The 26,759-nt window shown below is 31.3% G+C and overlaps 2 protein-coding genes across 5 annotated transcripts; one reads left to right on the top strand and one right to left on the bottom strand.

The window, feature by feature from the left end:
- Positions 1 to 823: 823 nt before the first annotated feature.
- Positions 824 to 7,932, bottom strand: LOC130969722 (pentatricopeptide repeat-containing protein At5g47360). Of its 3 annotated transcripts, none has more exons than XM_057895582.1 (3): positions 7,684 to 7,932; positions 4,785 to 4,907; positions 824 to 2,762 (listed from the first exon to the last, which is right to left on the bottom strand). In XM_057895582.1, exon 3 carries the CDS (start codon positions 2,495 to 2,497, stop codon positions 1,052 to 1,054), a length of 1,446 nt encoding a protein of 481 aa, XP_057751565.1. In that variant the 5' UTR covers positions 2,498 to 2,762; positions 4,785 to 4,907; positions 7,684 to 7,932; the 3' UTR covers positions 824 to 1,051. The 3 variants fall into 3 exon arrangements, with proteins under 3 accessions (XP_057751565.1, XP_057751564.1, XP_057751566.1); XM_057895581.1 differs by lacking the exon at positions 7,684 to 7,932 and adding an exon at positions 5,761 to 6,395; XM_057895583.1 differs by lacking the exon at positions 4,785 to 4,907.
- Positions 7,933 to 20,740: 12,808 nt separating this feature from the next.
- LOC130970457 (uncharacterized) lies at positions 20,741 to 26,354 on the top strand. Of its 2 annotated transcripts, none has more exons than XM_057896543.1 (12): positions 20,741 to 21,181; positions 21,446 to 21,639; positions 21,880 to 21,960; positions 22,061 to 22,102; positions 22,586 to 22,630; positions 22,750 to 22,836; positions 22,915 to 23,041; positions 23,133 to 23,213; positions 23,887 to 24,003; positions 24,494 to 24,558; positions 25,992 to 26,097; positions 26,225 to 26,354. In XM_057896543.1, the coding sequence occupies exons 1-12, from the start codon at positions 20,815 to 20,817 to the stop codon at positions 26,329 to 26,331; spliced, it is 1,419 nt and encodes a 472-aa protein (XP_057752526.1). In that variant the 5' UTR covers positions 20,741 to 20,814; the 3' UTR covers positions 26,332 to 26,354. The 2 variants fall into 2 exon arrangements, with proteins under 2 accessions (XP_057752526.1, XP_057752527.1); XM_057896544.1 differs by having other exon boundaries at positions 20,742 to 21,181; positions 21,455 to 21,639.
- Positions 26,355 to 26,759: the final 405 nt, after the last annotated feature.

The raw sequence follows: 26,759 nt of genomic DNA, 5'->3' as shown, positions 1-26,759 counted from the left end.
GAAGATGATGGAGGAAATAGGATGGGACCGGAAGAAGATGGAGGAAATAGGATCTTGATACAGAGAGGTGCTAAGAGTTTTGAGAGCTTTTTGTTGGGGTAAATGTTAATTTATGTTTTTGTTTTAGAAATAAGGATTCATTTGGAAAAAGTTAATTTGTTGGTTTTTATGGTATTTTTTAATTGTTTTTTGTGTTTTTTTTATGTGAAAATAAAATTTGATTTGAAAAGAATTGAATGGTGGATTCTAAAATTTTACCAAATAAGTATTGGTGCTCACATAGAGTTAGTAAAAGAAGAGAAATAATTTAGAAGCAATGTATATAAACCTATATACCTACTTTTATATATTAAGAATAGATAGATAGATTAATATTTCAAACTTAAAATTAATAAAGTAGTAAAAATTAGATATAAAAATTAATTAAAGAAGTAAAAATCAGACCATCCAATTTGTTAGAATTATAAAAATTAGACCGTCCAATTTATAGAGATACAGAAATCAAACCATATGATTTGTGAGAGGTACACAAATTGAACGGTCTAACTTTTGTTAAAAAAAATAAAAAATGTTAAATACAAAAATCAGACCTCCAATTTGTATACATTCCATAATTTTAAAAAACATAAAAAATAACAATATTAAAGTATATCACTATTTTTACTTCCATATCCAGAAAAAAAAAAGGGAGTGAGCACATTGTTCTCGAGATGCACGTCAGATTCACCCTATCTTTTCACAACTATGAGAGAAGCAACAATCATCCTTGCATGTGCAAATTATGAAAGATCAAATGCATGAAACAAACAATGGATGTGACCGCTTTTATACAAACCAAACCATCATTCGCCATAAGCATATCAACAAGAGCAACTTTACCGTCATCAATTTTATAAGGAAAATGGGTTTAAGAAATCATCATGAATAACCAGAGTCTAATGTTCTGTGGTTGAGAATAGGCCAGTTGCTGTTATACAATGTAATTATGAAAACAAGAAGAAAGCAAGCAGAACAAAAATGGATATGATGACCACCTATATAAAACAACTTATCATCTAAATCTCTTTTGCATGCCCAACAACTGGTTCACAAGATCCTGTTCTCCATACTTGCTAAGAATATTAAGTGCACTATATGCATTCGGACGTCTTAGTGGAACTGATTTCTTAAGCATTATCCTTGCTAGCTTTGCAGCTTCTATCAAGTGGTTACTTCGACAAAGACCAATTAAAAGAATAAAATAAATATCAATGTCAATAGAATATAAGTATCCCGTATTCTCAATTTCATCAAGCAAGTAGAATCCGTTCAGCAACCTGCCCTTCATGCAAAGTTCCTTCAGCAAAAGGCCACATGAGAAAGTATCTGGTTTTATCTTACCAGCAAGCATTTTCCTGAAGAGCTTCTCTGCTTCATCAAGTTGTCTAATCTTTATCAAAGAAACCACAAATGAACTGTAGCATTGACCATATGAAACATCATGTTCCTCCACAAATTTATCAATCAACCTATGAGCTTCTTCCAGATGACCCTCCGCACAAAGGCTTTCAAGAATGATAAAAACAGCAACATGATTTGCACGGCACCCGTGAGCTTTCATTCTATCCAAAATATCAAATGCTTCTGCATGCTGACCTCTCTTACAAAAGCTCTGAATCACAGATGTATAAGTGACAACATTTGGACTACAATTCGCACCCTCTTTCTCCATTTCATCCAATAATTTCAATGCTCTTTCCATGGATCCAGACCTACAAAATCCATCCAAAACAGCAGATAGAACCACTGAACTGGGCGAACATCCATCTAACCTCATAACCTCAAGAACAGAATAAGCATCATCCAGTTGACCAGCATCACAAAGCCCCTCAATTATCGCCATATATGTAATCGAATCAGGATAAAGTCCATTCACACTCATCTCCCTCATCAACACACCAGCCATTTTAATCTCACCTTTTTTGCAACACAAACTTATGACCACATTATACATCACAGTATCTGCACGCATGTTAAAGCTCCCCAATTTTCTAAACACCCACAAAGCCACATCACAAAGTTCGGCTTCTTTACATAGTTTAAAAACCACCCTGAACATGTTGACATTGACAAAACACCCTTCATTCTCATATGACCCAATAACGTCACAAACAATGTTAGGATTCTTATCAATCCCAAGCAACTTGCATGCTTTTCTGTACATGAAAGCACTATGCCTATACCCAGATTGAAAACCAGCCCAAATGAAGAACCTTAGACCCAACTGAGGATCCTGAGGATAGCATCTACTCATCACTTCCATGACACATCTAGAATCAAGCTTGGGCTTAAACTTCGACAAAGACCTTTCAACACTGCCATAGTTCTTGTCTTTTAAGTGTCCATAAAGGGTATCAGAAACAGAAGCCATACCCTCTTGTTGGGTGGAGAAATGAAGAGCTTTAAGCCTGTGCTGCAGAAGGCATGCGTAAAAACGGGAGTTTGCAAACTGGGGCATTGGTTTTTTCCTGCCTTGTGCATAAGACTACAATGATGCACAAAACAATCAAACAAACGTTGCAAGTACATAAGAGCAACACCCTCACCTCGGCTCAGCTTTATCCTTCTAAATAGCTGCTTGGCACAAATAAGTTTCTAAACCTATACCCACTCCACCATCAACAACTCCTTCCTGGAATCAACCTTGGCATTCATAAGGAGAGCAGAACCCGAGTTACATCCATGCATTCCCACCCTTAAAATCCAAGGCTGTCACTTCCCATCTAGAGAAGAATGAAAAATTGTAAAAGAGATGGTAAATAGTTGCTTAATCAAATTACAAAGCAAAACACCAACCAAGGATGCAAAAATATCCTTGGCAACCAAAGTCTGAACCACAGAAATAAATAAACTTGGAATACTCCTCACAGTAGGAAGTTTCAACTAGGGGACTTGCATATCGGCAATGTCTAAGATTTAATTCTACATGTCTGGCCATTGTATTACAATCTTGTTGAATTAGGACGTCTGAAGGACCACCTACAAACTGAAGTTACAGTTTGCAATGTTCTGTATTTATTAAAATATTAAAGGGATACAAGCATATTAAAGTTGTGTAATTATTAGGCATGGAGCTATCACCAAATAAACACTAAACGGAACTGTGCCCTTTCCTCATTTTAATGATTATTAAAAAAAAAATTTCAATACACCAACTTTATTCAATTGAAATTAAGGAAACTGCCATATAATGTTCAATAAACTTGAGAATTGGGATTACATGGCAGTTTTTTTTTTCTATAAGTTGACCGACTAAAATTGTTCTACTCATTAGAACTTGAAAAATATTCTAAAAAAAGTAATACTATACATATAAAAATGAACAAGCAGAAAATGATGAGAAGATCATTTGTGGCATAAGTATAATGCACCAAAATACTCAGTGGGAATCCTTCAATAATTGTACATTTGGCATCAATTAAGCATTTTCGTTTTTAAAATTAAAGAAGAGAATCATTAAGAATGGGAGAACAATATTACGGCATCAATTCAGCATATTTATTGAATGGTATGATATCTTCCGGAAGAAAAAATCCACCAAAGTAATTTAGCACTGATTTAGCTTGTACAACAAAATCCTAGGTCGTCTACACAGATTTCATGCAAAATAATCAATCAATCGAGCATGCTTCACCATTTGGTGAAAACGCAAACACTTTTTGAGATACAATAGACGAAGTAAATTACAGCAACTGAAAGAAATTATAAGATCACGACTAGGCTATCCACAAGTCACTGGATATATCCATTGTTTGAAAGGTAAGCAGTAAGCATAACCTATAGTCAGTGTAATCAATAGCGGATAGTGACCCATAGTCTAAGACTGTAAGTCGAAATTCCCCCATAGAAAAAGATAGCTTGCTGCATATTGCGGAGGACATAGCAGCCTATATATGTATATATTTTATAATAATGATAAATTCCTCATAAAAATACTAACATAAAAGAAAGGATAAGAAGCCAGAAGCTGAACAGAAGAATGATATCTAGTTATTTATGATGTAGAAAGAAATAAAAGGAAGAACAGAGGAATGAGGGAAATATAGTACAAAAAGAAATATAACAAAGCATGCAAACTACACTACTGCAGTGTAGTGGTTTTTTACATTCCGCTATGCTACAGTAGTGTACCATCCCTCTAACTTATAGTCCATTCCTACATACTAGAGGAAATGTCAGAATAAAGTTCAACTAGAAAATAATAATAATAAAGAGTAAGCTCCAGCATAAATGAAAAGGAAAATGCATAACTAGAAAGAAGTAGCACACTAGCAAAATTTTTGAAGAGGCAAATAAAACTATAGAAAAAATAAATAGACAGAAACTCAAGGTGCAAACCCAAACCCCATTCCAACACAATGCACAACAAAGACGCAACGAGAAGAAATAGATAGGCATAATTAATGCAAAAAGTAGATAATAGATTAGCATTTCCTATATTTGGAACAACAAAATAAAAATAACACAATTCTGAAGTATGTCCAAGGCGTAATCTAAATTCGCTCCTCTTTCTTCATCAGAAGATGGAGCTTGACAAGCAATCAAGCATGGCCTTCATTTTGACTTGAAGCTTCCATGGAATTGTAATTAACTAACTAATTAACTAACTCAAGAATTAGCTAAATCAAGAACTAAATCAAATAGTAATTAGCTAATTAGCAAAATCAAGAACTAAATCAACTAGTAATTAACTAACTACACTAATTAGTTAAACTAAGTCGGAAAAAAGCAAAGCAGAGGCGTACTCAGAAGCATGAGCAGGACAGCAGCATGCGCAGAGACGAACAAATGAGGCGAAGCACCACGACAAACCAGTTCTTTCTTCTCTGTTGGTCTGATTCTTCGAGTTTGAGTGAACAGGCAGAAGCCTAGCATGAGAAGTGAAACTGTGAGCCTGAGGAAGAAGAAGATGGCAGAGCCAGAGGGCACAAAGAAGAAGAAGAAGAAGATGGGAACTTAGTACATACCCTAAACCCTAAATCCTAATCACAGCATAGTTGTCAGAACCAAACCAGAAATTAACTCGGTCATACGATTAGATCACTGGGTCACTGATTCACCCGATCATAATTAAATAAATATATAAAATTATAAAAATAGAACTAAAATCAAAAGTTAAAATGTATGTCTTCCCAAACATATTAATACCAATCACATATCAATTCTTAGACATAACTAATGATGCAAAAAAATAATAAACAAGTCACTAGTACAAATTCAGCTCATTGGTAATTTTCAACAAAAAATTCATTCATGATAATTTTCAGCAACAAATACTTTAGCACCAAATATGACTTACAGCAACAAAAAATTTGGCAAAGTGATTATTTAAGTAAGATAGCAACAAATTCAAGGTTCAATGATGATAATCAGCAAAAATTCAACTCAATGATGTTTACCAGCAAAAAAAAATTAGCTCAGTGACATGTTCAGCAACAAATTCAGCTTTTCAACAACAAATTCAACTATGATCATTTTCAGCAACAAAAACTTTAGCTCCAAATATGATTTACAGCAAGAAAAAATTTGGCTAAGTCATTATTTCAGCAAGACAACAACAAATTCAACCACCAGTGATGACAATCAGCAACAAGGGATTATTTTCAGCCAAAAAAATTAGCTCAGTGATACTTTCAGCAACAAATTCATCTTTCAGCAACAAATCAAGGTGTAGTGATGATTTACAGCAACGAAAAAACAGGGCAATTTGTTGGAACTCACCTGCCCATGGACCAACTGACTGAAGGAAGCTGACCAACCGAGCCGAAGCAAGAAGACGACAACTACCACAAGCCGAGGGATCAGATGCTGATTCCGTCTGCTTCTGCCGCCGGCGACTGACGACACAAAGCGCCACGACGAGCTTGAGTGCGAGACGACGATACAGAGCGCAACGACGTGCTTGAGTGCGAGACAGTGAGTGAGTGAGCAAGACCGGAGACGAGAGAGCCTGAGTGCGACAACATCAGCCGTGAGAGAGCTTGAGCTTCAGAGAGAGAGAGAGAGAGAGAGAGTGACGAGAAAGAGACTGAGGCCAGTGGTGAGTCGAGAAGTGAGACCGAGGGCTAGGGCATTCACAAAAGACGCCGTTTTCGAATTCTTTTTTTAAAAAAATTAAGCATGACCGGATCCGGGTTATATCAACTGGCCGGGTCATCGAGTTTGCTAAAACTCGTGCAGATCGACCCGGTTTTTCGTCGAATTTTGATGTTTGGACGGTTCAAAGAGTAGGGATGGCAAGTTGGAACACTACTTAAATTTGTGGGTATTTATCAAGGTTTTAAAAATCGGACCAATTATCAAACCGTTTTATTTATTGATTTATTGGTTTATTAATCCAACCGATTCAACCGTAATCTAACCGAAAAAACTGTTTTATAATAAAATAATAAATAAATTATAAATAAATACTCTAAAACATAGTTATAGTGTAACATAAATTTTAATGTCTTCCAAATATAAAGTACTACATCAACCAAAATATAATTTAACCTTTGATGTCATAATTATTAACAATATCATTCAATATATCACTATTGAACAATCGTAACAAAAAATAGTCATAACTAAGCTCAGCATCATAGCATGATAAATCAGCAACAGCCAATAATATAGCCAGAAATTTCCAGTCTCAAGCGCAAAATACCAAAATATCATTGAATCAGAAGGCAAAAAACTCTTGTTGCTAATGTTGTTGTTATCGATTTCATCCAATCTTGATCTCATCCATGAAAAGGGCCAACGAAGGGTGACAAGCCTCATCAAGCTCCTAAGGCTTGCCATTGTCGGGGCTGCCAACATTCCTCTTTGAGGTAACATGCCATTTTCACTCTCTATAAGCAACTGGACATAAGAAACATTCTCCAGCTTCAAGTTTCAGTTTGGCATATCCCATCTATCTATCTATCTAACTTATAACAAAAATTTCAGCCAAATTTTAACAAAGTTTCAGCACATTCTTAATAAAGAGTAACAAACTCTTCCAATTTTTTCTGATGTTAAGCATATTAGAAAAGTAAATCCAACTTTCAGGAGCCAGTAACAAAATCATGAAATTTGAACAAGATCAAATACATACCAAAACCATAATCAGAAAAATCAATGTCTAATCTTATTATTTATAAACATATTTAAAAGGACGGACACTCACAAATTTAGCATGATTTTGAAGTAGAACAAGAATGAGGGCAGATAAAATCAGTGGTAACAAGATGGCAAGGCAGAGACAGCAACAGAGGTAGCAGCACTGCCAGTTCAACAAGAGACTAGACAGCACCAGACCACACTAACAGTAGCTCTTAAAGGATAAACCCAATCAAAAACACCGTGACCAACAGAACAAGCACAAGAGACTAAACAGAGTCAAGAATCAAGAACAATCACCATCCAGCAACAAACATTACAAAACAGAGCATAAAGTAACCACACTAAACCAGCATAAAATCAGCAGCAGTTCAACAAAAATTTCAGAAATTAAAAAAAAAAAAAAAACAGCAGCAGCACAAAATCAATGAGCAGCAGCACAAAATCTCAATAATGATTTGGATTCCAACTTTCCATTAATCCATTCACAATTTCACATTCAGAAATCACTCAACAGAGCATAAAAGGAAGAACCGAAGAAGTGAAAGCAGTGTCACTAACCTTCGACGGAGAGACGGACGGCGAGCGGCGACAAGCCTCGAACAGAGAAGCCGGAGGATAGGGACGACGTGCCGAGCTATAGCCGACAAGAGAGGGCTTGGCTTCGGGACAGGGGGAAAGAGGAATGCACGGATGGCGACGACAACACGGACGGCGGCGGCATTGCGGCAGAACCGTTGAGGAGGAAGCTAGGGTTTTGGTTTGGTAATTTTGATTTCTGGGCTTCAGACGAGGGGTGATGCTCACGAATGGGAGGGAAGGGGGGGGGGGGGTGTGTTGGGGGCTTTTTAATTTTTTTTTTTATAAAAAACCAGAAGGCGCCGTTTATACAGAATCGGACGGTTTTCAGTCCGGTCCAACCGTCCGGTTCAACAGTTTTAAACAGTTTTCAAATGAGCGGTTATAGATAGTAGATGGGACTTTTTGTTATCGGTTCGTGGTTAAACCGATACGATCGACTGGTCTAATCCGATTTTTAGAACTATGGTATTTATCCTTTTCCTACTTGTTTGGAGTAGATTTTTAGCAAGACAAGATCGGATTCAGATAATATCTGTCTTAATATATATATATATATATATATATATATATATGTAAAGTAATTAGTACAATAATTAATAATATTGTATTATTATTAAATTTTATTTTAATTTATTTATATATATGAGGATTGTTATATAAATTTTAAAATTTTATTTTATTTATTAAATTTTAAAAATTATAAAATTAGATAGGAATGCGGTGAGTATCCGCAAAAATGAATTAAGGTTCAATTTTTATTGTTCACAGATAAGAACGGAGTAGGTTCTATGCGAACTATTGTTGGACGAGACAGAATTGGAAAGAGTAAGAACTCGCCCCTACTTGTCTTATTCTCTATTAAAAAGTGTTCGGTCCGGCTAGATAATTAGATGATCGAATTTTAAGTCGAACTAATCGAGTTGAACTAAATTTGATAACACTGGTTCGTTCTCTTTTAACCGAGTCGAGTCCATATGAACCGAGGTTGGAATCGAACCCGAATGAGTGGTCTGACCCAATCTGACCGGGTCACTATGCAGAACTTCTTCAGCATTACTCAACCTTTATGACACCTTGTATTAAAGAATTTGGGATAGTCTCCAGGTATCATCATACATATCATAGTGTCTTGCTAAGCTGCACCCTAATCATGAGATTCAGAAATTCAGTTGTTCTTGGTGATTACTATCACTTGCATTTCCAGTTTATAAATATTAGCGTATGTTGATTTTCATTTTTATTCCTTACTTCCTATTTAAAAGGCTTAATAAGAATGTAGCATCATACAAAGTAACAAAGGATTTGGCTGTTAGCATGTTCTGGCGGCAGGTAGGTAGTAGAAAATGGTATGAGGTGAATGATTTGGAGAGAGTAACAAAGGATGTTAGCTTTAGTCATATAGACCTATTTAATTAATTTGGTAAAAGTCAAAGAGCAAATTATATATCTATTTATCTATTTATAATCTATAAAAATTAATACTAATTCATTATACAATAAATTTTAGTCATTTTAATACTTTTACTAATAATGCTACATAAGCATTTCTAATCACAAGAGAATCAAGTAATCAATTAATTATATTTAAGAAGAAGAATAAAAAAATAACATATATTATTATTATTCAGATTAATTGAAACATAAATTATAAATTAAATGTAATAAATATATACGTTAAGTTTGGAAAGTTAATATTAAAATATGATCAAATATTATTAAAATATTAATTAAAATATTTATTAAAGTATTATTAAATGTTGTTTATAATTGTTTGTTTGATAAATTTGTGGTTGTGTGCAGGAAATTAATTAGTTCCAATTGGCCCAAAAAGCATGCAAAATAAGTCCACACTAATAATCTAAATCTTGATCCAAAATGAGAAAAGGTTAAACCAAGAAAGAAAACAAGCCACATGTTATGAGTAGAAAAATAAATTAATTATGACTCAATTTAACAAGCCCATCAATAAACAAGTTGATTGAAAACAAGTGGCTGAAAAAAGAAAAACAAAAAAGACCAAGTAAAAGAAATCAAACTCAAGGTAAAGTAGTCCAAAGAATCAAGTATGAAGAATTAAAGAAAGAAACCCAAGAGTTCACAAGCTTCATACGAATTCTATCATTCTTAACTCCAAATTCAATTCAATTTAATTTCATTGAAAGCTTCCACCTAAAAGTTTCTCTCTTCTCTCTTCTCTCTCCTCTCTCAGTTGCTTCGGTCAAATCACTTCATCTTTCAAGAAAGAAAGAAAGAAAGAAAAAAGAAAGTACAAATAGTAGGTTATGAAGAAAGGCTAAAAGATCTTTGCCAATAAAAAAAAAAAACTTCGGTCACGAAGAAAATCTATCTTGGTGAAAGCACAACAAAAAGTTTATTTCCTCTTTTGTGCTATAAAGAAGAAGAAAGCTTCAGAATCTCAAGCATGAAAGAAGAAAAAATGGAAAACAAGAAGCCATTTTGGGTCAGAAGCACAACAATGGTTTGAATCAAAACTTGGAGCCAAAGCAAAGTTCAATGGCTCAGATTCAAGATGCATAAAGAAAAAGGTTGAAAGAGAAGATTGAAAGTATGGTTGCATGTTTGATTCGGTCACTGCTTCTACCCTCTCTCTTCTCTGTCACGCCGCTGCTGCATCTATGTATTGGGAGAAGTGAACCAAAATGTGCTGAAGAAGGTTTCAAGCCCTGGAAGCTTCACTCCACTATAATAGGGGTGAATGACTAAGGATTGAGCAAGGAGTGAGAGCACACGTTTGGATTTCCATAACTCTTTGAGCTGTTTATTCTTCTCCTTCATGGCTATCATTGAATATTTATTTTTCTTAGTTTAGTCTGTCTGTGTTTCATTGGTAAAAGGCAAAATATGAGGTTTTGTAAGAAAAAGCCAATGAGTGAAAAAAAGGTAGAGAGTTAAAGAAAAAGTCATAGTTATCTAAAAAATTCTTTGTATATATTTCTGTTTTGTTGTCATGATCTTGAGGGGATTCCCTTATAAGTTGGGTTATCACTTTACTGTTAAAAGCTAGGGTGAGTCCTAATCAAGTTTAGTTTAGGATATAATCTAAACTTGTTTTCTTACAAGTTGGATTAGCACTTGACTGTTGAAAGCTAGATTGAGGTCTGGTCAAATTCAGATTGGGGTTAGAATCTGGATTTGTCCTAGATAGGATTGGGTAGATTCTAGGAAAAGAATTGATATTTGTAATCTGTTAAAGATAGTGAAATTCCGTCACTGTTGTGATGGAAACTGGATAAGCTACATTGCACCAAGTAGCTGAACCATGATACATTTGGTGTTATTTCTTCTTCTCTACTTCAATTTTGTTTCTGTTACTTAGGAGACAAAATAAAAAATGTCTCTCAACTTGGTATGAGACAAAAGTAAAAATATCTCCTAAGTTTCTGAGAGAAAGTTAAAGAACTATACAGTAGAAAAAGAAGCTAAGATTCAAACCCCCTTCTCTTAGCCACTGATAACCATTAATTGGTATCAGAGCTTGGTCTCAAAGAGATCAAGTTTCACAGGTTGGAGGAAATATCCTGATGGCGAACAATATGAATTTTAACACGGTGGCTTATATTCTAACAGAAGGACAATCCAACAACAGACCTCCATTCTTCAGTAGAAAAACTACAACTATTGAATAGAATGGAATGAAAATGAAAAAAAAAAAGAAAAAAGAAAAAAAAGGGAGGTGGAACTAAATGTCAAGGCTGTCAACATGCTGAACTGTGCAATCAGCTTCAAGGAATACGTGAAAGTTTCAAGATGCAAAATAGCAAATGAAATTTGGCATAAGCTCCAAGTCACACATGAGGGCACCATACAAGTAAAAGAAACCAAAAGTAACATGCTGAGCAAAGAGTAGGAGATGTTCTCTATGAACAAAGGAGAATCAATTGATAACATGTTCAAGAGATTCTTTATCATTATTAATAGCTTGGATGCTATGGGGATTACTCATTCCGAACAGATGCTAGTGAGAAAAATCTTGAAAAGCTTGACAAGAGAGTGAAAAATTAAGGATACTGTTATCTATGAAAGCAGTAACCTAAGTCAAATGACTTATAATGAGTTGAGAAAAAAGTTACTAACATATGAAATCACTCACAAAAAAATGATACAAAAAAAGGAAAGAAGTGGCTCTTAAATCTTGCACTTAATCATTGGATGATTAATCTAGTGACTGTTTATAAGATGACGAGTTTGTATGTTTTGCTAGGAATCTTAGAAGGATGATGAGATTCAAAAGAAGAAGCAAAGGTGGCAACTCAAAGGAACAAAAAAGGAAGGGACTTATGACTTCTTAGGAGGATCTCAAGATTGACTCAGATCAGAAAGAAGACTCCGAAGATAAAGCACAAATCTGTTTCATGGTTGATGAAGATCATCAAGAAGAGATAAATTACTATGACTTATCTCTTGATGATTTGCATGTGACTATTGATGATCTCACTCACCGTTATGAAACATTGCTGAATAAATACAACAAATACAAATCTAAAAATAAAGTTTTGAAAGCTGAAAATGAGTTTTGTTTTTTTGAAAGAAAAAGGTGAAAGAGCCTGAATGTGCTTTTGATATCTTTGAGAAAAATAGATTCTTAAAATATGAAATTAAAAAAGTTTAAAGGAAAGCACATTATTGATCCATCTCAAGAACTTGCTGTTAAAAATAAAAGATTAAATGAAATGATCAAAAGTTAGAATAATGATTTAGTAAAATATGCACATAGTTCAAGCAACTTGGATAAATTACTTGCTAATAAAAGATTTTTGTTTGAAAAATCAGGTTTAGGATATGTAACAAAAAATGATGCAATTTTTGAAAACATTTCTTGCAAAATTCACAGCATCATATTCAAAATAAAATAATCATTTGATAAATTTGGTCTTAGATATTCATCTCACATTGATGCTGACTTTGAAAAATCATATTTTGATAAAAAAAAATGCATCTTATTCAAAGTCTGAACCTACTTCAAATAACTCTGGTCTGGGTTACATCTATAACAATGAGGCGTTTTTAGAAAATTCTTCTTTCACAAAAGAGCATCACGTTCTAGAAACCCATATGTGGCAAGAAATTCTGGTTTAAGTTTTTTTGCAAGAGGAGGTACTAATGTTATAGATGGATTTTTTGAAAGAAATGCACCCTTTTTTAAATACCAGGAAATTCAAATCATTTGATCACCATCAGCATTATGCCTTAAATCGTTCTCAGCAATATGCTCACACAAATCTTTGTTTTTAATTGCAATAACCTAGTCGCTCTTTCTCTTAATGATTTATTGACAAAAGAAGAGTATAAAACAAAATATGCAAGGTTGTTTGTGATTTTAATGCACTTGGGCAACCATGAAGGATTAACTTCAAAGGATCCAAATTAGTTTGGATACCTTGGGTCATTTAAAAGATTTGTGCAGTTTTGCCTAGGATCCAAGATAAAGAGTGACATGTGATAGTAAGCTTATAAATAAGATGGAGGCTTTGTATATTCCGATGACAATGGTAAAGAAAAACGTGCGGCCATAGGTAAGGTTGGTAAGAATTTCTCAACTTTCATTGATAATGTATTTTGAATTGAAGGGTTGAAACACAAGCTTCTAGGCATTGGTCAATTGTGTGATTTATATTATTTGATTATTTTCAAGAAATTGGAATGTTTGGTGGCACGAAAAAAAAATCTGTCAAAATATTGTTTGAAGCTAAATGCAATAATGTGTATGGACTAACCTTAGAGGAACTAAAAGAATAAAATATAGCTTGTTTTACTTCCGTGGAATCTGAAAAATGGTTATGGCACAAGAAATTGGGACATGCAAGCATGTTTCAAATTTCTAAATTTGTGAAAAAGAATTTGGTTAGAGGTCTTCCTAAAATAAAATTTGACAAAGACATCACTTGTGATGATTGTCAATTGGGTAAACAAGCTAAAAATTCTTTCGAACCCAAGGATGACATCTCAACCAAAAGAACTTTAAAAATGCTACATATTGATCTTTTTGGTCCTATAAGGACTCAAAGTTTTGGTGGTAAACACTATAGCTTAGTGGTGTTTGATGACCATACTAAGTTTGGCTAGATTCTTTTCTTAGCTCATAAAAATGATGTCTTTCTTGGTTTTTCAACTCTATGAAAAAGGATCCAAAATGAATTTTTTTGAAAATTATTTTCATAAGAAATGATTATGGAAAAGAGTTTGAAAATCAACACTTTAAATAATTTTGTGATGAATTTGGTATTTCATATAATTTTTCATATCCTAGAATCACATAACAAAATGGAGTTGTTGAAAGGAGAAATAAAAGCCTTCAAAAAAATGATTAGAGTTATGCTTTGTGAAAATGAAATTTCAAAATTCCTTTAGGTTGAAGCTATATTTTAAACCAAACTATTATTAGAAAAGTTCTAAAGAAAACACCCTATGAGCTTTAGAAAAGAGCACCACTCAATCTTAAGTACTTTCATATTTTTGGATACAAATATTTTGTGTTAAATACTAAAGATAATCTTAGAAAATTTGATTCAAAATCTTATGAAGGTGTCTTTGTTGGATATTCAACCACTAGTAAAGTTTATAAAGTTCATATCAAGAAACATAGAATAATTGAGAAGTCCATACATATTATTTTTTGTGATTTTAACTCTATTTCAAGTATTGTTGAGAAAATTGATGTAGGAACTGAGATTGCACAAAATTTATAAAAAAAATTCAAGGAAAAGATAAACCTGAACCTACAATATAAGATGTTGTTTACAATTCTGCAGATCAAAATTTAGGAGACGATTCTGTTTTGTCTCCTCATGATACAGAGATTTCTAAAAATCTCAATGGAACTGATCCTATTCACACTCAACCTGAGATCACCTCACCAAAGTCAAGAGAATGAAAGTTCTTGAAGAACTATCCACATGAACTCATCATTGGAGATCCCTCTCATGGAGTTACCACGAGATTCTCAAGAAGAAAGAGAGTCAAACTCAATAACTTCGCTCTTACATCACAAGTGGAACCCCTAAAATGTGAAGGAAATAATTGAAGATTCCTCTTGAATAAAATCAATGGAGGAAGAGCTGGTTCAACTTGAGAAAATTGAGATTTGGATTTTAGTGCTTTATCCAAATGGTAAGAAGGTAATATGTATCAAACAGATCTTTAAAAATAAATTGGATGAGGTTGTTAGTGTTATTAGAAATAAAGCTAGATTAGTAGTTTAAGGGTTTGATCAAGAGAAAAAATTTAACTTTGATGAGTCATTTGCTCCGGTAGCTAAAATGGAAGCAATAAAATTATTGATTTCCTATGCTGCCCATAAAGGATTTAAACCTTTCCAAAGGGATGTTATATGTGCCTTTTTTGAATGACTTTATTGATAGGAAAATATATGTAGCTCAACCCCCTGATTTTAAAAATAAAGATCTTCCAAACTATATTTTTTAACTTTTTAAAGTTCTTATAGTTTGAGACAAGCTCCAAGAGCTTGGTATGAAAGACTTAGCTCTTTCTTATTGAAAAATAGCTTTCAAATGGGTACTACAGATACTACTCTTTTCATTAAAAAATCTAATGATCATTTCATATTTGTTCAAATTTAAGTGGATGGCATTGTGTTTGGATTGACACTTGAAGCCTTGTGTGATGAATTTGAAGAATTAATTACTAGTGAGTTTGATATGAGTATGATGAAAAAAATCAGATTTTTTTCTACGACTCCAAATTAAACAAACTCCTAGTGGAATTTTTGTACACCAAGATAAATATGCCAAGTCCAAACCAATGAGTATACCTATGCATCCAAATTTCAAACTTGAAAAGGATGAAAAAAGAGAAATATGTTGATGAAATAAGGTATAAAAAAATGATAGGATCTCTCATATATTTATTATCCTCTAGATCGGATATTGTTCATAGTGTGTGTATGTGTTCTAGATTTCAATCACACCCCAAAGAAATCACATCTTTCAGCTATTAAATGAATCATTAGATATATTAAAGGCACATCCGACCTCCGTTTATGGTATTCTAAAACTAATGAATTTTGTGTAGTTAGGTAGTTGTGATGTAGATTTTGCTAAGATCATGTGAATAGATGCAGCCTTCAGGAATTTGTTGCTTTTTTTTGGACAATCTTTGAATGTGTGGTCAAGCAAGAAGCAAGCTACTGTTGCTCTGTCAACAGCTGAGGCCGAATATATCTTGACTTCCTCTTGTTCTCAATTGACTTGGTTTAAAACACAACTTGCACATTACAAATTGCAAGTCAATAGTATTCTTATGTTTTGTGATAACTTGAGTGCAATAATTTTTAAAAAAATCCTATTTTTACACTCAAAAACTAAGCACATTGAAATAATATTTCATTCCATAAAAGAACATGTGCAAAAGGGAACAATTGACATACAATTTGTGAAATATAAGGATCAATTAGTTGATATTTTTACAAAACCTCTATGTAAAGATAGATTTTGTAAATTGAAAACTACTTTAGGGACTGTTGATTGCTAAGTTTTTAAATTAAATATGTTTAAAAAAAATTTTGGTTGTTTTTGTCTCACAGGTTACAGGGAGACAAAATTGGACAGATGATGACTCCCTCTAGATTCTATGAAGTTCAGACTATGTGTTGATAACTTTAAATGAATTTGGATCTGAACTAAATCTTTGGTGGTCAAATGTGTTTCCTTAAAGCCACCACTAGGCCCAAGAGAAAGTTGTTTTATTTTATGAAGTGGGTTTCATAGCTTGTTTTGTTCATATACACCAAAAAAATGAGAGTATTTGCATTCATCATTTTTCAAGTCAAATAAATTTCAAACTCTTTTTAATTTTTATTTTGACTTGTCATTTTAAAACTGCGTGCATTATTTTTTTTAATTAAATTTTTTTTGAATCTTATTTTATTAAATTAGTTTATGTTGTCAAAGAATTTTTGAACATTTAAAGTATTTATCATGATAACTTCTCATTTTTTTCACTACTCCCATTTTTTCTTACATATGAAATGTTTTTAACATACATTTTTAAAAATTTTGGTGTTGATTTAAGAAATGAAACCTAAGATATAATTTTATATCTTAAGAGTAGTGATGCTGTAAAATAATCTAAGGAAAAGGGCACAAAGATAGCCAAGGACACAATTTTGAAAGAAGAAGAAGATCCTCATGCAACCGAGGATGAGGGATCTGACATCTAGTCTTGTTTGATGTTGCTATTTTCTTATAATTTATTTTTGATGATACATTTTACATTTTTTGTTGACAATAATACTATTACCGGTTTTGCATTTGTGGTTTGCATATTGAACTTTTTTTGTGCAGGTTTATTATCCTTGATAAAAACAGCGGGAGTAAGAAGTGTGTGAAAATAACTTGAAACAGTTGAACTTATGATGTTTGAGATTGGCTGCAAATTTTTTTGTTTTAAACTATTATTTCACGCAGCTATGATTATGCACATGTATATTGCTCTGATTATGAATATTACTTATACTTATTATAGCTTTTATTTGTTTTGGTATTTGAGTTTTTTATTAAGGCTGCTCCATGATGTTGCTGCTTAAAAAAACTGTTTCTGAAACATTGGTTTATTATTAGTTTTTGTTCTATTTTTTTATTTTAGTCATTGAACTCTATTGGGTAACTATAACTTAGCTTTTGCACTTTTACCTGTTCTACGCTTTTTGTATATGTGTTGAATTATTTCTTCATGCAGAAATTCCTCCTTAATGATAAAAGGGGGAGAAAGAAAAATAAATTAAAAGGTTGTTATTTGTTTTTATTTTGATCTATGATGATGATGTTTGAAGCTGCTATTTATTATTTGAATTTGTTTTAAAAATTTACAATTTTATCTTGTTGTAAATATTGTTTATAGCTTAGCATCTGAGCTTGTGAATAAATAGTATTTAATTAATATTTGAATAAGCTCTGATTCATACTTGGTTCAAGGCTTGCTGATGATTTTTGTGAATTGATAATAGCCTTGCAAACTTTGACATATATATGATCGAACAGGTTCTTTAATATACAAATTTATTTAAAAATTATTGGATGTTTGGCATTATTTCAGTGTAAAGCTTGTTAATATCAGGTTATGAAAAGCAAATATTAAGAGGGAGCATAGTGAAAAGAAAAGCAATCCGTGAATCTTTCAAGGGAAGCTTTCTCTCCTATTTTTTTTATTTTCAATTCATTTTAATGATGTTTATCATTAATGGGAGATTGTTGAGTTTGAAAAGCTAATATTAAAATCATGATCAAATATTATTAAAATATTAATTAAAATATTTATTAAAAGTATTATTAAATGTTGTTTTCAATTGTTTGTTTGATGAATTTGTGTTTGTGTACAGGAAATTAATTAATTTCAATTGGTCCAAGAAGCATGAAAAATAAGTCCACACTAATAATCGAAATCTTGATCTAAAATAGAAAACAGTTGAACCAAGAAAAAGGAAACAAGTCACATGTTATGAGTAGAAAAGCAAATTAATTATGGCCCAACTTAACAAGCCCATCAATAAACAAGTTGATTGAAAACAAGTGGCTGAAGAAAGAAAAATAAAAAGGGCCAAGTAAAAGAAACCAAGCCCAAGCAATAAAGTAGTCCAAAGAATCAAGTATGAAGAATTAAAGAAAAAAACTCAAGAGTTCACAAGTTTCATACGGATTATATCATTATTGGTAACTATAACTCTAAATTCGATTCAATTTAATTCATTGAAGGCTTCCACCGAAAGTTTCTCTCTTCTCTCTTCTCTCTCACTTACTTCAGTCAAATCACTTCATCTTCCAAGAAAGAAAAAAAAAAGAAAAGAGAAAGTACAGAGAGTAAGTTGTGAAGAAAGATTAAAAGATTTTTGTCAAGAAAGAAAAAAAGGTTCCGGTCACGAAACAAATCTATCTTAGTGAAAGCACAACAAAAGTTTATTTTTTCTTTTGTGCTACAAAGAAGAAGAAAGCTTCAGAGTCTCAAGCATGGAAGAAGCAAAAATGAAAAACAATAAGCTATCTTAGGTCATAAGTACATCAATGGTTAGAATCAAAACTTGGAGCCAAAGCAAAGTTTCAACGGCTCAGATTCAAGATGCATAAAGAAAAAGGTTGAAAGAGAAGATTGAAGGTATGGTTGCATGTTTGATTTGGTCACTGCTTCTACCCTCTCTCTCCTCTGTCACGCCGCTTCTGCATCTGTTTATTGGGAGAAGAAAACCAAAATGTGCTGATGAAGGTTTCAAGCCCTAGAAGCTTTACTCCTCTATAATAGGGCTGAACGGTCAAGGATTGAGCAAAGAGTGAGAGCACACGTTTAGGTCCCATAGCTCTTTGAGCTGTTTATTCTTCTCCTTCATGGCTATTATTGAATATTTTTTTTCTCAATTTAGTTTGTATATATTTCATTGGTAAAAGGCAAAATGTGAGGTTTTGTAAGAAAAAACCAATGAGTGAAAAAAGGTAGAGAGTTAAAGAAAAAACCATAGTTATCTCAGAAATTCTTTGTATGTATGTATTTCTGTTTTGTTGTTATGATCCTGAGAGGATTCCCTTACAAGTTGGGTTAGCACTTTGCTGTTAAAAGTTAGGGTGAGTCCTAGTCAAGTTTAGGTTGGGATAGAATCTGAACTTGTTCCTTTACAAGTTGGGTTAGCACTTGGCTGTTAAAAGCTAGATTGAGGTCTAGTCAAATTCAAATTGGGGTTAGAATCTGGATTTGTCCCAGCAGATAGGAATGGGTAGATCCTAGAGAAAGAATTGATGTTTGTAATTTGTTAAAGATAGTAAAATTTCGTTACTATTGTGATGAAAACTGGATGTAGGCTACATTGCACCAAGTAGCTGAACCAAGATATATCTGGTGTTATTTCTTCTTCTCTATTTCAATTCTTTCTCTGTTACTTAGGAGACAAAATAAAAAATGTCTCTCAACTTGGCACGAGACAAAAGTAAAAATATTTCCTAATTAAGTTCCTGAAAAAAAGTTAAAGAACTATACAATAAAAAAAGAAGCTAAGATTCAACCCCCTTCTCTTAGCCACTGATAACCATCAATATACATTAAAAATATCATAATAATCATAAATATAAACAAATTTCAGTTACAAATATTTAAATTTCACGCTATTTAACCTATTTATAGATGTTGTATAATACTCAAACTACTATATTATTTGGTATATTTATAAAGCATGTTGCATACCACACTTATCTTATTACTATTACTTTATTTCTTAATCTCATAAAAATTGCTGAAAATTCCTTCAAACAATTCAGCACAATATCTCTTTACTAGCCATATTAAAATATATCATTATTATAAAATTAATTCATAATTTTATGTTACATTTTTTGTGTTTTTCATTTTAATTCATTTTTTTCTAACTTTTTCCTTTAATTATTTACCAATAATAAAAATAACAAATAAATATATACATTTGTATAGCTCTTAATATAAAAAATCTATATTTCTTATTTTCTTTTAAATAAATGAATTCAAATTTCTAAAATAATAAACTATATAGTATTGCTAACTAGCTAGATGTACAAATATTTTTAGCAACTAAATTTAACTAATTTATATTACATTTTAATTAAATAATTATATCAAATTATATACAAATTATAAAATAAATATTTTACAAAATATTTTAATATAAAACATTTTAAATTTAACTTTAATTTATATATCATCTAATATATATTTATACAATATTAAAATAGATTATATATAATAATTAATTTATCCCTCGAGCATTGCATGTGTGCCACTCTAGTTGATACTGAAAGAACAAATCAAGTCTCGCTATGCATGAGACAATCAATCAAAGTTTGTGAGCTTTACCAAATAGTGTGCCGGCCAGCATTCATGTCCAATTTTCCAAAGCATATGCTTGGGTTGTTATTATTATTATTATTATGGTGCTTGATTTTAATTGTTGCATGGAAACAAATCAAAAGCGGCAAAGCCAGTCTTGTGTATGTTCACTTGCCAAATAACTACAAACATATTCCATTGGAATTAACGATGCATATTGTTAAAGAAGAATTAAGGACAAGGAACGAGGTTTTGGAGTCTCCAAGAATTCCTCTCTTGCCTTCGCCTCCTTCCACCATGACCATGCCAAGCCCCCAGCAGCAGCCACCATATGTTCGTGCAAGACATAGTCCATGCTTTGATGGCCTGCTAAGAGGCCATGACCAGACCACACAGAAAAAGATTATAGTGTCTGATGATGAAGAGGTGATGACGATAGAAAAGACGTCATACAAAGTGATTAGAATGAAAGAGAAACTGCCTAGTGTTCTGCTTCCACTATCTGCTGCCTCTTACTATCATGGCATCTCACCCCAAATGGAAATTGTTGAGTACAGTGAGAGCATTAACAAGCTCAATGCGTATTTGAAGGCAACAAAGGATGATGTTAATGCTGGTGTGCCTGCCAAGTTCCTACGTGCTGTCATCGCTTCCGATCATGCCGGTATTTTTTTTAGCAACTACTCCAATGAAAATGTCAAAAATATTTTCTTACGATAATCTTGATTTAAAAAGTGAGACTTATTTGTTTTGCCGCACTTTAAACAAAGATAACACTTTTATAGCATATGAAAATCAAGCCATAAAATCTATCATCCAATGATCAAAATGAAATATTTTTATAAAAAGACAATTATAAAATCTTTATTAGAATATCCATTTTTTTTTTTTCATAGAATATTGTTATATATCTAATATCACTAATAAGTGATGACAGATGTTGGAAGTGTGGCATCAACTATCATGTATTCATATTACCTTCATGTAACTTCAAAAAGCGAGCAATTCTGCACAGTGCCAATCATCAACATTGACCGGGCCAATCTTGCATCTCATGTTGAACTCAACTGGTTGCTTCATTCATGTCAAATTGATCACTCATCCCTAATATTTGTAGATGAGGTATGTTTCATATATCACACTAATTATTTAAGTTTTTAAGGTATGATCATTGATCGCTATATGATAAATAATGCTCGGTTTTGTTAGAGAATTAATCTTATTTTAATTAACAATCACTCAACAAAATAGTAGATGAGTAAGATAAATTTTGAAGAGAAAAATATTAGTTTAATTTCCAATATTTTTCCAAAGTTTATCTTAACATATATGCTTTCTCTGTCTTGATTAAATTCCAAACAGATTGATCTGTCGTATTATGATTTATTTGGAAGCCTTAAGATTGTACTCTTGAAGTGTAACAAGATTTCCCATAAGCAGGAGGTGACAAACTATATATATGCATAATACTCATGCTTGCTTTCATTCGCGTTTGATTTATTAGCATTTATTGATGATGATTTGTTCTTTGTTTTGGCTACAGAAATTAAAGCAAGCTGTGGTTGAAATGTTTCACTGCACGAAGGTGAACTTAACGTACTAATTAGTTTGAAATTATTTTTCTATGGGTAATAATACTATGAAAAAAAAAACCATTATAACTTGTCTTATTTAATATTCGTTAATTGTTACTAAAATTAGTGCTAGTTTAGATTGAGTTTTTTAATGAAAAAGGTATTTTTTTAATAAAATAGTTTTATTCAATTTAAAACTTATTTAAATATATTTTTTTAAAAAAATATTTTTATTAAAAAAATAAAAACAAAAGCATTTTTAATACTTACAAACTCTTATTAAAATAGTTATCTAAATATAAAATAATTTTTATCTGTTAAAATTTTTTTTAAAAAGATAAAAAAATAAATACTTTTTTTAAAAAGTCAATTCAAACTGACCTTTAATAAATGATAAATAAAATAAGTTCTCTGTGATTTTGGTTAATTTTGTTTTGTTTCCGTTTTTCTATAAACACTCAAAGATTAATCATAATTTCTTCTTGTTCTATTAGAGCGAGACAATATATCCGTGGGTTAAGACTATCACAACAGGAGAGGTATGACTCAGATATACATGTATTATATTAATCAATTTAGTCAAATATGTCAAATTATTTAATCATATAAAAACATCTTGAGTAATCACTGATATTTGCTCAACCATACATGGTTACAGGAAAGTACTTGTTGCACGGCCATAGCGGAAAAATTCTTTACGCATTCGCCTGAAATTCTTGCCGGCAAATCCATCAGCAGAATTTTGGTAGTATTAATAATAAAATCTTTTAGCTATGACTTTAATTATTTAACTTATATGCAAAAATTCTGGTACATGTAACAGTTAGCGGGTATCCTTTTGGACACTGGGAATCTAAGGGATCCTCATTGCAGCGACAAAGATAAGTACACAGCTTCATTATTAATCAATGGTGCTGGTCGTTATGGGTGCAATGGACTTTACCAATTATGTAAGCCTTTAATTCATCCCTTACATAGTAATATGATTGGGTATGATTAGATATGATCATTCATCTGATTCTTATAAATGATTTGATTCAGTGAAGTACAAAATGCATGACCTGTCCTCTCTGCAAGTATCAGATATCCTCCGAAAGGATTTTAAGAAGTGGACTGGCCAAGGTATTAGATATCAACTGTATAAAAAAATTCATAAATCAGATCAGTCACTCGTATAAAATATGGAAGATTCTCCCATAAACACACTTATGTGTCACATTATTATTAGACGTATTAATGAACTGGTTATTTTTTAATTTCTTAACAAACTAGAATAAAACCGATTTTTTATAACAATAATAATAAATCTAATTGTTATCTAATCTGGTCGAACAGACTAATTTACCTAACCTACTAGATCGTGATTTTTTTTGCTTTTTTTTAAATAAAAATTAGGAATATATTTGTCTTTTTATAAAAAAATTTAAACATGATTCGGTTTAGATTGTGTAAATTGATCAGATCAAATCGGGTCTAATAATTATAGTGCGAACAATTGAATTTATTATTATTACTATAATAAACCGATTTTGTTCTAATTTATTAAAAAATAAATTATTAACCGATTTAATAAAGATATCCAATAATATCACGACACATGTAAACGTCTTTAAAAAAAATATTTTTAGTTTCTTTATCAAAGTCGTCTCGATAAAATACAGTATATACATAATCATTAATCATTGATTTAGTAATTGATTTTTGTGTGCCCATATATAGTATTTTTTATTATTAGATATATATTTTAGTCTCTTGTATTAATTAATTTGAATTGAGGAATCATTATATGGAATAGAGATTAGTGGAGAATCAAGGTCATTGTCGCAAATTGGCATGAGTTGTATTGGAATTTCAATTGGACAGCTTCTGGCTCACACAAAAAATCCAGCCCAAGAAATAACCTACTTCCAGTGTGAGTCCCAAATACAAGTCTATCTTTGATTCCAAAGAATATTATTATATCTCTATATGCTGGAATTTTCCTACATTTTATTTTCATATTATTCCAATACTACTCTAAATAGATAGAGAAGGAAAAAGAAAAGTTTGATTTAATCGAGTCTTTTTGTTGGTGGGTTGCTGTCACAATTGCAACCGAAAGAGATTTAAATTAAGCTTGTTGATAGATATTGTGACAATAACACTACGAACTTGAGAATAAAGCAATACTCTATAATGGAAACGATTCTGGGAAGCGTGCATAGACAAATTATCCCATGAGATTAGACTTATTCATGGAATATTACCTTATTCCAATAATCCAAGGGCTTCATTTCAGAAAACTAGGCACACTTTAGAAAATTCATCGGGCTGGATTCTATTCTATTGTTATTTATATAATTTATTATCTCAATTAAATTACATATTATTCCATTTATTTTTACTTTTGTTAAACTTAACAGCGTTGGAAAAGCTTCGGGCAGTTATTATCGTTTCTGGGTATTACAACGAGGACAAGAATTTCAAGGTTAGCCCTGACTTTCACTATTAATTAATTGAACTCTTTTGTATTATTGCATTCTGTTTGGCGATAAACTAGAATAAATTATGAAAATTCAATTTATTCTAATTTTTTCCATTCAAAAAATTTGAGATGAAAAATATAATAATAAAAAATATAATTATGAAAAATTAACAAGAATAATGAAAGAAAAAATAAAAAATAAGTTGTGTCCCTTGTTAGTGTTTTTGTGTCCTTTCTGTCAGGATAGACACAAAATACACTAATTCAGTGTCTCTGTCCATGTCTCTTCTGCCAAATACGATTTTGTGTCTCTGTGTCTCTATCTCAGTGTCCTGTCTCTTTAAACAAACGCAGCCTTATAGTATTTGGTGGATCTTATTTTGAATATGTTTTATAAATTTCTAGTTGCTTGTTAAATTAAATTTAATGTTATTTTCTTTTCAAAATTTTGTTAATTTGTGCCAGTATAAGTTAAACATACTATAAAAATAATTATTTTATAAAAATGATTAAAAATTAATTTTTTACGTTTTTAATGCATTAAATACATTAAAAATATTAAAAAATATATTATTATGTTTTTAAAATATGTCCTTAGAGAATAAGTTAATTAATTTTTTTTATGATAACATCTCCATCTTTTATTTAGTACTTTGGGTAATTGGGTAGTTATTTTGGATGGAAAGATGTCATATTTGTCTCTTTTTACATTTTATTCAATTAATATTAGGTAAACAACTATACTGTATATATTAAAATTAATTACATATTAAAATATAAAATATATATATTAAAAATTAGTTAAACAATACATGTATTTATTTATAAATACATAATAACTAATTTTAGTATATAAATAATATTTGTTTAGGTAAATGGTACTATATGTGAGATTAAAGAGGGTTTTAATACCATTATAAGAGCAATGTTAGGGAGCCAGCAACTTTTGGGATTAGTAGCCATCAAATAACTATCAATAATGATTTAATGATGTGAGATTGGTATGAAATTTCATCCAATGACTCACCTTTACATGCTGGTCAAAATTCAATAAAATTGCTGCCCCTAAACTTTTTCTATTATAATTTGCACCATTGAAAAAATAGCGTACGGTAAATAAATGACACATACAATGCAACAATTAAAATTTGTCATTTAAAGACGGTTTTAATACCATTTTAATCTTTTTATTTTATAGGTGATGAATTCATCGGCCCATTTTCACCTAATAAATTATTATCTTTCGTTTACTTAGATTAAACCAAGAATTAATATAAAATCATTAAGAAGAAAAGCCTAAAATAATAATAAAAAAATAGCAATAAAAAACCCCATAATAATTTGCAGAATCAACCATGAAACCATTTTCTCTCTCTCTCTTCTTTTTGCTATATTATTGGTGGTAATAACAAAATTTTGTGCAACGTGAGATACAGAGGGAAATTTTAGTTTCAGCAGAATCTGTGAAACTATTGGAGAGTTTGCTCTTCTTCTTCGATTTCAATGCCTCCCGTCTCCCCCTAAAAAGTTTACATATAGCAGGTTAGTTTCACTTCCACAGTTTTCACTCTTAATTATAATCAATAATAATAATAATAATAATAATAATAATAATAATAATAATAATAAGTAATAATTCATTAGAATTAATAATGTTGTTGCAATGCAGGTCTGAAAAATGAGACGATGAAAGCGTATGAGATTGATAAGATCACATCAAGAAAAATAGTAGAGCATCTCATAAACGAATTTATTGGGACATCAAAAGCTATATAGGCTTTACTTTACAAGAAGCTCCTTGCGACAGTAATTTTTAGTTTTTTTTTTTTTATCATGATTAATATAAATATTAAATTATTTTTAATAAATAAATTTTACTAATTTATGTATATAAATTCTAAAAAATATGAGCGTAAACTGTATTAATTTATATATATAAATTTTAGTAAATATGAGTACAAAATATGTGTTTTTTATGCGCAAAATTTTTATAAATATTAATGCAAATTATTACTAACTAAACACTAATAAAAAATAATAATATTTATTTATCATGTAGCATTATTTTTATATACAGGTTGGATCACGAAAAAAGGATGACTCGAAGAAATATTTATAATGCTTCATTTTTCTTTATTAAATTTAAAATCATATATAAAACCTGAAAGAGTAATGTTATTTGCATATTTAATTTAGTGACAATT

This window comes from Arachis stenosperma, chromosome 3 (genome assembly GCF_014773155.1).
Source record: "Arachis stenosperma cultivar V10309 chromosome 3, arast.V10309.gnm1.PFL2, whole genome shotgun sequence".
In the NCBI taxonomy this organism is placed as follows: Eukaryota; Viridiplantae; Streptophyta; class Magnoliopsida; order Fabales; family Fabaceae; genus Arachis; species Arachis stenosperma.
This window is presented reverse-complemented; position numbering and strand designations above follow the sequence as displayed.

Coding starts and splice junctions, on each gene's coding strand:
- LOC130969722 (XM_057895582.1), bottom strand. CDS start 2,497: ATGCCCCAGTTTGCAAACTCCCGTTTTTACGCATGCCTTCTGCAGCAC.
- LOC130970457 (XM_057896543.1), top strand. CDS start 20,815: ATGACCATGCCAAGCCCCCAGCAGCAGCCACCATATGTTCGTGCAAGA. Junction 21,640..21,879: donor CCCTAATATTTGTAGATGAG/GTATGTTTCATA, acceptor AATTCCAAACAG/ATTGATCTGTCGTATTATGA. Junction 22,103..22,585: donor AAATGTTTCACTGCACGAAG/GTGAACTTAACG, acceptor TTGTTCTATTAG/AGCGAGACAATATATCCGTG.